General features: G+C 52.6%; 1 protein-coding gene across 4 annotated transcripts in view; it reads left to right on the top strand.

Moving 5' to 3' along the window:
• The first annotated feature begins 528 nt into the window (after positions 1–528).
• Positions 529–11,296, top strand: part of Nfam1 (NFAT activating protein with ITAM motif 1) — a 31,707-nt gene continuing 20,939 nt past the window's right edge. Inside the window, exon 1 of one of the 4 annotated variants that reach the window (XM_048445017.3) lies at positions 529–759. In XM_048445017.3, the coding sequence (XP_048300974.2) occupies positions 602–759 (158 nt within the window). In that variant the 5' untranslated portion in view covers positions 529–601. Of the gene's footprint in view, positions 760–8,708; positions 9,294–11,296 lie in introns of those variants that run through there. The other 3 variants (XM_048445014.3, XM_085678493.2, XM_085678495.2) reach the window with 3 other exon arrangements.

Below are 11,296 nucleotides of genomic sequence, written 5' to 3'. Positions count from 1 at the left end.
ACCAGGCCCTACTTGGCCAGTGCCTTCTCTTACACCTGGAGGTGTTAGGTTCCCGCGGAGGCTGGGACAAGTGGCTCAGGCCCTTCGGCCTTGCAGTCAGCTTCCTCTCCTCCACTGTATCCTTCCCCTCCCCTATGCTTCAGCCACCCCCACTCCAAAGAAACCCTAGTCTTCAGGATACCTTATCAAGGGGTGCAGGAACATTACAGAGAAGACATCTGAGTAGGTGGGACGGTGGTCAGTTTCAGGGTTTTAGAAGTGTAAGGTACCAACCCAAAGAGCACCGCTATTTCCTGGATGGGGGCCTGTACTGCAAGGGGCCTAGGAAGTCAGAAAGTTGGCCTGGGGAGGCCTAGGTCCCCACCCCCTAGCTCTTTTCCTACTGTGTGGCTTGACAAGTTGGAGTCCCAGGCTGCTTATCTGTTGGAACTCCCACTAAGGCTGCCCCCACTATTTCAGGGGGAAGTCGGAGTTAAGGGGAGGAACAGCTTGAGGAAGCAGAAAGGCGTCCAGAGGAGGAACTTGATGGGACACAAAAGGGAACTGTGGCTGCCGGCAGGGGCCAGAGCCTCCAGTGAGCTAAAGAGGAAGAAAGTCTTTGATGAAGTGTCCCGTTCACAGTGGCTGCTCCGCTGCGTTGGATGGAGAGCTGGTTTCCGCGGTGTGGGGCTGGGGTGGGATGCCTGCATCCTCCCAGCTGCCTCCCAGCTTGGTGGTTCCTCCGTTTGCTGCTGGTGCCCTGGACCCTGCAGCTAGCAGGCAAGTCTGTCTCCTCCCCACGTCCTCTTGTTCACGCACATCAGAGTGGCTTTCATCCAGTGGGAGTAGCTAATTCTCGGAACCTGTCTCTGGGGATTTGCTGGTTGCTTTTGAACATTGTAGACTTCACAGGGGAAGCCTTTGGGGACTCAGGAGATGTTTAGCTAATGCCTCGCCAAGGTGGCGTTTGAAGGGGTGGGGGACAGCGCCCGTGTCTTCACTGCGGTGTTAACAGCTTCCCTGACAGCATAGCTTGGGCCCCTGGTCCTTAAACAAGGAGGGTGGGTGCGGGTTTTGAGGTCAGGAGAGGAATCTGCACAGGGAAAAACAGCTCTGACATGGGTGTTTTGGCAGACTTCTCATGGTGAATCTGTCAGGTGGCAGAGCTGCCCTGGGTGCTATTGTTGGTGGTTGGTTCACTGTAGAGGACACAGACAGGATGGTAGCCAGCCAGGGCATGGTGCCTGGGGGCACAGTTGCTGTTAAGGTCACTAGAGAGGGGCCACACTTCCCACTTCCAGAAACACAGCCAGAGGCCAAGGATTTTGACCCGACTGAGTCTCCCCAGGGCCAACACTGTTGCCTTTTCCTGATTCCAGGCTCCCTTGGAATTGGGAAAGTCTGGATCCAAAGCAGGCTGTGGGGTAGGAGCAAGTTTGTCTAGGCCAGTGGAGCTCCAAGCGTGTCCTTCTCAGGATAGCTAGCACCACTCCCTGGAAGTGCTGGGGAAGATCTGCCAGGTGCTCTGCCCTTGTCCTGGCCTGGCTAGCAGCTGGCACGTGACTGATCCAAGGTATTCCACTGTGGAAACTGAACGCTCTTCCTTCTCAGTTTGACTTCTGTTTATTTCGTTGGTAAGAGTGTGTATGTGCCGTGGTGAGTGTGCAGAGGTCAGAGGCTCGCCTCAGGTGTCCATCCTTGCCTTCCACCTTGTTTGGTACAGCATTTCTCTCTGTGTGTCTGCTTGTCCTGACACTGCTGCGTACGCCAGGCTGGCTGACCTGCATGCTTCCAAGGATTCTGTTTGTGTCCCCCAGTCTTGTGGCAGGAACAATAGGGTTATAGACACATGCTACTGTGACTTATGTGAATTCTAGGGATTTGAACTCAGGTCCTTACACTTGTGCTGCAAGCGTTTTTCCCACTGGGGCCCCTCCCCAGTGCCGCTTTGACATTGAGGAGGTGACGAGGAGTTGCTTCTGCCCTGATTGCGTCACATCCCCCTTTCCATTTATGTCACAAACAGTTCTCCTGATAACCAGGAATTAGCGTTTACTGAACCTTCACATAGACCCAGCACTGAATGTCCTCCACCCCCATTCACTGAGCGGGAGACAAACCCACGGAGGTCTGTCCACATGAAGTCAAGCAGTAGAACAGAGGTTAGGCTATAGGCTAGGGTCATTTTCAGACTCAGCTTTGGCCCAGCCAGAACCTTGTCCAGAAGGCTCTTCTGGTCCTGTTACTTTCTTGACAAAGAACATTCTCCGTAGGAACATTACATTGGGGAGGCAGGGTCCAATTTGTGCAGCCTCTATAGCAGGCTGGGGTACAAATCCTGAGGTCTGTCTTCTTCAATGCTGTGCCACACTGCTCACCCCAGGCCTATGTAAAACCAGCCAAAAAAATAGACAGTGCCTGTTGCTGACAGTGTGTTTGAACTTTCACTTATGCGAGGTGTTGTGGCCCGTGCCTATAATCCTAGGACTTGGGAATCTGAGACAGGATAATTGCTGTTAGTTCCAGACTAGCTTGGGCCACAGAGTGAGATCCTGCCTCAACAACCCTCATTCCCTACCTTAAAATAAGAAGAAAAGAAAGCCCCACTTAGTCAGTTTAACTTACTGTCCCCCAAGTTCCCATCTTTTCTCTGTGTGGTTCTCCCCTCCAAAGACTGAGTTGGAGGAAGCTTTGCTGGCCAAGCCACTGCAGCAGCAGGAAGCTGGTTTGAAATAGGGTGAGCTACAAACAAAAACAGAAACAGATTTTTCCCCCTGTGTTACAACAAACCCTCTGCCATAGAGAAGTTCTTCCTGCTCTTGCATAAGAAAGGAAAGCCTGCTCCCTCGCTTCTGAAGCTGATTACAGGAACACACAGCCCCTCTCTTAGTCCTGCCCCTGCCCATCACAGCTTCTGCTCTTCCCCCAAACCCCTACTACAAGCTTTAAGGGCTCTCCCATACATCCATGTACACAAGAGTTCTCTCTCTCTCTCTCTCTCTCTCTCTGTGTGTGTGTGTGTGTGTGTGTGTGTGTGTGTGTGTGCGTGTCTGGTTCATTAAACAGGGCTTCCTAAATAGCCACCAACTTATGGCAATCCTCCTGTCTCAGCTTCTTCCTAAGTGCTGGAATTACAGGCTTGCCTCACCATACCTGATACTCTAAGAGTCCTCCTTCTCTTCCTCCTCCCTCTTTTACTCTTCCTTCCTTCTTCTTCCTCCCTCTTATTTTATTTATTATTATTATTATTGTTTGGGTATGTGGTGCAAGTTTTTCTCACAGATCAGAGGGCAGCATTGTGGAGCCAGTTCTCTCTTTCCACTTTTACACGGGTTCTGGGGGATCGAACTCAGGTTGCCAAGATTAACCCATAAGTGCCTTTACCCACCGAGCCATCTTGCTAGCCCTTCTTTCTTTTCTTGAGACAGATTTCAAGATATAGCTTGGAACTTGTCGTACAGCCCTGACTGGCCTCAAACTCTCCATCCATCTTCCTGCCTCAGTTTTTCAAATGCTGGGATTCAAATGCGTCTTTTGACTGCTGTGTGACCTGGGATAATCTGCTTGTGTCTCGGCCTCGGTGTCTTTGACAAATGTCCTCCCCTTTTCTCTTTTGACTGTTTTTAAGCTTGGAGCTTTACTGATTTCTCTCTCAAATACCCATGGAGGAGGAAGTGAATTGAAGTGGCTTGCCAGGCCTCCGAGGCCACAGGTCTCTAGACGCCATGGGGAACAGATGTGAACAAGTCCCAGGCCCGCTCTCGCAGCTGGGTGGAGATCATGAGACTTGTCCTAGGGAACAGGACCCAGATGGAGTTCACGCGTGCGTCTGACTGTGCTCTCTGGCCTCAGATGTCACCACTCCCTTTGTTCCCAAACATGAATAGTAGCACTGCCTTCTGCAAGTGAAGGCTTCCTGCCTCCCTTCCTGCCCCTCCAGCCTCTGTCACCACTAGCCCCTGCCTTTCATCTTCGTTTAATCCCAATAAAGAGCTTGGGAGGCAGGGGCCTGCAGAGAGGCAGCGCACTGCTGAGGTGGGCTCAGGTTGAGCTGGAAAGACTGCCTGCCGGAGAGGGCATCGGCTGGGGGCTGGATCCAGAGGAGCAGAACAGGTGAGATGGCACACAGGCACAGCATGGAAAGGCCGGGATGCCAGAAGACAAAGCCGGGGAAAGAAACAGTGAGAGGTTCTGTTGACTGAAGAGGAAATTCTCCCAGAGCGGTGGGATGTGAGCCTTTGCCAGCCGATTATAATGCCTGTCTGGCGGAGGTTCAGGCACCGTCCCAATAGGTCCTGTCCTCGATGGCTTCTTCATTGTAACCATGAAATAAAATACACATACTGAAAAGTGCAGTGAAGAATAACAAATACAATCCCCCAAAAACATGTGGCGTGATTGAGACACGGGGCAAGAGAGAGAACATTCTGGAATATTCTAGAACATTCTTCCAGAGACTGTTTCTTCCCTTAGAGGTATTCTTCTCTTCTGAATGACTGTGGACATGGGGGTGCTAGGTAAGCCTGGACCTTTATACTTTCATCATTTAGCACAAAGTCACTATGGTAGAGTTGTTTCTCTTGCCTCACCACTGGGAATGGAAACTCATACACACTGAAGCATGTGGGAGCCTAGTTTATCTGCTTTTGAACTTGATCTGATTTAAATGCTACTGTGTATGTTCTTCTGTGGTGTGTCTCTTTGACTCAACATTATGCCTTTTAAGGTATATCCAGCTGATAAGAGGTAGGTGGCATTTGTCTCTGCTACAGAGTCACAGTGTTGGGCTATGGCCCCTAGACCAGCTCGCCACCTCCTTGATATGGCCTAAGAGTGTTATGAGGGATTTTTCATATGTTTCAAAAGTTTGGGATCGGGGGAGAGAGCAAAAGAAAAATATTTTGTGACATGACTATTATGCCAAGTTCAAATTCCCATGTCCATAACTAAGTTTTCCTGGGACACAGCAGTGCTTTCTGTTCATAGACCATCTGTGATGGCGGAGTAGCTGGGACACAACCAATATGGCCCACCAGCCTGCCATGTTGTGTGGACACCTGCTGTAGAGTATCCTGCGAAGTGAGCACACTGCTTGTCTGTAGTCAAGCTGGGCATTTCAGGGCCATCCTGTTTAGGGCTGTGAATACGGGCATGGTCTCCAGGTGTGTCTGTGTGCCTCTGTGCATCCCTATGTACTGGGCTCCAGGGCACATGCTCCCACTGAAGCTACTCTGTCATCCTGTGTGGCTGGATATGGAATGTCCACAGGATAGGGCTTTACATCTGTGACTCCCAGAACCGTGCTCGGCACCCAGGGGATGCTCAGAAAACAGTAACAACAGCAGCCAAATTAAGCTCATCAGCCTCAGACAGCCCAGCTTTCCCCAGGGTTTGGGATATTTGTTCATCCTGGTTAGACCCGGGGCCGAATGTGCTCTTACACCATCTGGCCTGCTTCTGCTCTGGCCTAAAGTCTCTTGGGTATTGCAAGTGGGAGTTGACAGGTGTTGGAGAGACTCGCAAGTGAGCTTGGGACCTGCCCTTCCTTGCTCCTGGTGACTTTAGCCCAGGTTTACTGTGGTAGGGTTATGACCATCGGGCGCTGGAGTGGCAACTGAGGCCAGAAGAAGGGGAGGGAAAACTCCAGATGAGCCTGAGGAGGTCAGGGAAGACTTGAAGTTGGCAGATGAAGTTCATGAAAGCCTGGTGAAGTTGGCCTGGCCAGCATGGATTTGAGTTCTCAGGAGACTTTGGCCAAGTTACCTGACTTGCTCACCACCTCCCTTCCCATCCCGCTGAGGTATCTGACAGCTTCTCATGCAAACCTCTTGCTAACAATGGCAGGAAGTCATGTTTGGTACCGCTAACACCCTCACTGAGGGTGTGAAACCTCAAACGTGGGCACAGTGAATTGTGTGGCTCGGTGCTTACTTCCCAGTATGGAATGAGTGTATACCCTGCCCACTGGACTCCTCTGCGCCCAGCATCTCCCCCATACCACCTTCTCCTCTGTGCCTGGGTACCTCAGAGTCTGGGGTCTTACTAGAGTCTTCCCAGACCCCCTGTAGGTGACAGAGAGTCACTCTTGGTCTCCGGACACACTATCAGAGCCTCTGGAAGGCTGTACCAGGCCCCATCCGCTCTGAGGGTGTAATCAACATAGAGCCTGTCCCAGATGAGGAGTTGCAGGCCCGAGATGACTGGGCCCTGACCTGGCATCCTGTGGGGACTTGTGGCTGGGACATGAGGGGCTTCTGGTTTCACCATCTATTTGATAGGTGACTGTACTTGGGATTTTTTTATAGGTGTTGTGGTCTAGCGGGGTGCTTGGAAGTGGTTGGACATCTGCTCCTATTCGGTCTGAGGATGGCATGCACTCTAGAGAACGGAAGGGCAAACCACACCCCACCTGTTGTTGCTGAGCCAGCAGAAGCGGGCCATGGCCTCTACTATGCAGGCTGTGTCATTAAGTCAGGGTGAGCATAGGCCTACATCCAAAATATGTGTAGCCTTTGTCGAACCAAGTGCCCTCCTTAGACCTTCTCATGCCGAGGAGCCCGAGGACCAGGAGAGAGACAGTGAACTGTTCACACAGCCTCACTTCCAGCAGACGGCCCTCCCTTGCTGCTCAGGAGACAGCTGAGCCTATCTAGGGCACGTTAGGCTGTGCCAAGGATCTTAAGATCCTAGGAGGTGGACAAGGTAAGGAAAAACGGCAGATGTCAAAGATCGCAGGCAGGTAGAGATCCCAGAAAAAAGGGAAGCCGCAGACAGAGCTGACAGGAGTCAAGACCAGAAGTAGTGGGAATCACAGAGCAACCGCCATTGTCTCTGCAGCTCTCCTGATGCTCACAGAGACAGTCTGCAAAGCTGAGGTGAGGGAAGGGAAAGAGGAGCCCTATGTCGGAGACTGAGGGAGTGTAGGAGTTGGGGGGGACTGAGATCGAGGGATCAGGATGGGAGATTGTGTGGTTATTTTATTATTATTATTTTAGTTTTTTTGAGACAGGGTTTCTATGTGTAGTTTTGGAGCCCATCCTGGAACTCGCTCTGTAGACCAGCCTGGCCTCGAACTCACAGAGATCCTCCTGCCTCTGCCTCCTGAGTGCTGGGATTAAAGGTGTGCGACATCACTGCCCGACAGTGTAGTTAGTTGGGTTTTTTTTTTTTTAAGGATAGGGTCTCTTGGAGCTCAGGCTGGCCTCAAACTTGCTATGTAGCCAGCCAAGGATGACTTTGAACTTCTGATCCTCCTGGTTTTACTGTCCAACTTCTGTGATTATAGGCATGCTCTACCACACGGGGTTTATGTCATGCTAAGGATTGAACCTGGGGCTTCATGCATGCTAGGCAAGCACTCTGCCAACTGAGCTACATCTCCAAGCCTGAGCCTGTGTTTTAAAGGCAGACTGAAGGGAAGAAAGGAGAAGCCAGATGAATCACCAATGCCGGGGAGGTTGTAGGTAGCCCAGATCCACTGGTTAGAACTCTGTGGTATTCTCTTGTTCCCTTTCTAAAATGCAATGACATTTCCCTTCTAAAGTAAAAGCTCCCAGAGGCTATACCTGGTTTTTAGCTACCCGCCCGCCCCCCCCCCCCACCTCCTCCAACCTCTTCCGTACCCTGATGCCCTGCTCACCCTTTCTCTCACCAGCTTCTCTTCAGTGCCCCGACACAGCGCCCTGTGGGGAAACTTCTAGAAGATTTACCCAAGAGCTTTCGTAAAATGCTCCTGCCTGCCCCTCCCCCCCCCCGGCTGCCTCCTACCCTTTTCTTCCTTCAAAGTTCAGCCTGGTAAGGAGATGGGAAAGAAAGACATCAAAAACGTTCGCAGCTGCTCTGTCAGGGTGGCGAACCGCAGACAGTCCGCCTTTCTTCTTGATCCTTCCCTGTGGTTTCCAGAATCTCTACGCTGAGCCAGTCTCACTTTTAGGGAGGGAGGAGGTGGGGGCGGGACCTGAAGAATTATAATTCGGAAAAATAATGGCCCAGTCCACGGGTCTTTTCCCAGAAAGCTCCTGTCCCATCTCAAGCTGGGTGAAGTCCTGTCCTCTGGGTTTCTACAGCCCCAGAGGCTTCCCTTCTATTGCTTCAGGTCCAGCTGTGTCATTCAGCCCCCTTCTCAGGACCCTCGGGAGTCCTCAGGCATTTTACCCAACCCCCATGCAAAGACAAGAAAGAGTCCTGTCCCCACGCTTGGCTCTGTCGCTGTCTCTACCCATCCTTTTGAGGGTACAGATGGGTCAAAAGGGAGACATCGAGTCCCCAGCTGACCCAGGTCTTGCTCACCATACTGTAAAGGGGTTTGTAAGGAAGGCCACGACTAGAGAAGCCCCAGTCAACACTTGTGCATTTAATCCAGGCCAAACCTTCGACAAAACACTCATTTTGTGTGAGTCTTCGTATGGCTGTCCTGCACTCTGGGGTCTGAGGTCTAGAAACGTGAGAATGGGATGCGGACAGGCTGTGGACAGGGCCTGCAGCCAAGCCACATCTGTATGCAACCGTGATTCAGAGGTGTTGAAGGACATGACAGTCAATCTGAGCGTGGCATTTGGAGAACATTAGCACTAAAAACTCCATAAGACACCCGCTGTTCAAAGGTCGCCTTCCAACGCCTGCACCAGCCACTTGGCGACTGCCTGCCACGTCATGAATGACTGGCCGGCTGCCCCGCGGTGTCCTGAGATTCACGCTCAGGCACATGGCTGGGGCTTAGGGACAAACCAGCAGCCACAGTCTATGTCTTCCTGGGGACCCTTTAGAGGAAGCTTTAAAGAGTCGCAGCTCTGAGAGCTGCCAGAATGGATCGGAGGGCAAACCCCAGGCCTCATAGAAAGACCGTGGGAACGGCTTTCTTTTGGAGCTGGGAATCAAAGTGTTTTCCTTGAAAATCGACCTGAGTCAGGGCGGATACCTTTGATCAGCGCGCCTGGGCCCTTACTACTCTCAGTGCCTTGGGAGGGATTGAGTTGCAGGCCGAGCGCGAGCCAGCCAAGGCTCAGGAGGGGCTGGTGGATTCCGGAGAGCTCACAGGCGAGGTCAGGCAGCTGGAGCAGAGGCGGTGTGAGCCGGGGTGAGGTGAAGCTTTAAGTGCTAACCCCTCTGCACCTCAGTAGGCATTTGTCAAGGTTATTCCTCTCATCTGCCTCCTGCTTAAAGGGTCACTGTCCGCCCTGGGAGAACTGTTGGTTAGCCTTGTTTACAAGACTGCTCTATAGAGGATTCATGGGCCACTTCCTCTTCTGAGAGCCACGGGGTCTCCTGATGCTGGATGGACAATAGCAGCTCCCTCTAATGCTTATTGGATCCAGGTCAGTTCTGAGTATTGCTTTCCCCTCAGCCTTCCACTGGTCAGCCCCGTCTGCCTGTTTGCTAATCCACATTTTGGGAAATGCCTCTCTCATCTTTCAGCTCCCTGGAAAAGAGTATATTTCTTTCATTTGAGTTTTGCTTGCTCAGACATTTTAGATAGCAGCAGAATAGTGAATACACGTGTGTGTGTGTGTGTGTGTGTGTGTGTGTGTGTGTGTGTGTATGGGGGTGGGGAGCTCAGAGATGTCCAGAGTACCGTCTCGTCCCTGTTTAATAGCTGTTCTGCTCGGGTCAACCTCATCTCTGTGCCTTGGTTTACTCCATCCATGAAAGGGGACTGAGTGCAGTTCCTGTCGTCACCTAAGAGTCTAGGCTGTGTGGGGAAGCCAGTACCCGGGAGCATAGCTCAGAAAGGGGACCTGGATGTGAAGAGGGTGACTCGAAGAGCAGGACAGTAACCCCAAATCAAAAGCTGCATGTTTTAGGGTGACCCTGTCTGAACCCAGTTGAGAATAACTGAAACCAGGTCACACGCCGTGGCTCGGCTCCACCTGAAATGTGCCCTCCAGGTTCTCTTCTCTATAAATTGCTTGTCTTGACCCCGTGGGTTGATTTCAGACTCCCTCCTGGGCCTCCTGCTTGACCAGGGAGGGAGGGGCTAGGATGAGTCTGAGTCTTTGGGAGCGCTGGAAGGGGTCAGGTAACCCTGTCCCATAGGAAGACGGCAGGAGGGGATTTAGTTGGCCACACAAAGGAAGACCGTTGGGGTGAGGGCCCACAATCTCGGATCAGGTTCTCTGATTACAAATTACTCCCCATCCTGGACTCAGCACAGAGGTCCCTGGTGACTCCGCCCATAGTCAGCAGACCATGAAAGGGAAGGACTCAGGGACTCAGGCACCCGGGGCGGTAGGCTGTCTCTCCCAAGGGTCTGCAAACAGGCAGGGAGGAGGAGCAGACAGATGTGGGCAGAAGACCCTTCCAGCCTGCCCCTCACACAAACTGGGCACCTCGCTGGACGCCTCCAGGCTGGGCCACCAGTTGATACTTCAAGGTGGCACCAACCCCATTGCTCAGTCAGGGAAAGACCTGAGGTACTGACAACAAACTGGGTCCTGCTGTGGGTGTGCCACTTAAGCCGGAAGTGTGAGGTCTGTGCCGCCACACCCTGTGAGGGTGGCATTCTTCCTTTTCCCCTGCTGGAGAAGAGCTACCGAAGCCCAGAGAAGCCAAGTTACCTGCTCAGAGTCACACAGCTCTTGAGTGGGAGAGCCAGGATCCAAATCCGTGTCTGCGGGGCTCTAGTTCCCCAGTACCCCTCATCCCCATCCGATCTGTGGCCATGCTCTGTGCTTCCTGACAGCGGGGAGCTGCAGAGAGCCGTCCATCTTCTCTGAACTGCTCTGGGAAGTGGGGTGGGTGGGCTTAGCTGTGGCCTGTGCTTCCTAGTCGGCACCATATGTGAGGACAGGGAGGGGGCATAGAGGACTTCGAGACCAAATGGGACAAAGGCAAGCTCTAGTCTCCAGCTGGCCGTGCTCCTCTGCCTACCCCTGCATGTGCCCTCCCCAGTCCTCACTCTCTGGGGGTACCCTGGTACCCTCTCCGTTCTGTGCCTGTATCATTCCATCAATCTTCTTGCAGGCTCACAGGTTCCTATCCAGAGCTGTCACTCTGTTCTAGGGACATCCCATCCCACCCTACTCCCTCTGCCTTCACACGGGCTCAGGGCTCTCATCCAGAGACAGGTGTCACACCCCCCCCCCCCATACACACACCTGCCCCTCGAGTCTTCCCGCTTTCCCTTTCTTATCTAGGTCACCATCACATAGGCTCCCAGGTTCCCATCCAGAGACACCCTACCTGGCCTTTAATTCTTCCTGCTTCCCCCATTTCCACCTAGGTCAAAAGGAGGGGCTCTCAGCCACTGCAAGACAGAAAGCTTCTGGTCTTCCTCCCTGCCTTCTCACCCACTGCCCTACTGTGCCCTCATGGAACCCTG

This window comes from Myodes glareolus, chromosome 19, assembly GCF_982192425.1.
Source record: "Myodes glareolus chromosome 19, mMyoGla1.1, whole genome shotgun sequence".
In the NCBI taxonomy this organism is placed as follows: domain Eukaryota; kingdom Metazoa; phylum Chordata; class Mammalia; order Rodentia; family Cricetidae; genus Myodes; species Myodes glareolus.
The sequence above is the reverse complement of the archived record's forward strand: the minus strand, read 5'-3'. Positions and strand labels throughout refer to the sequence as shown.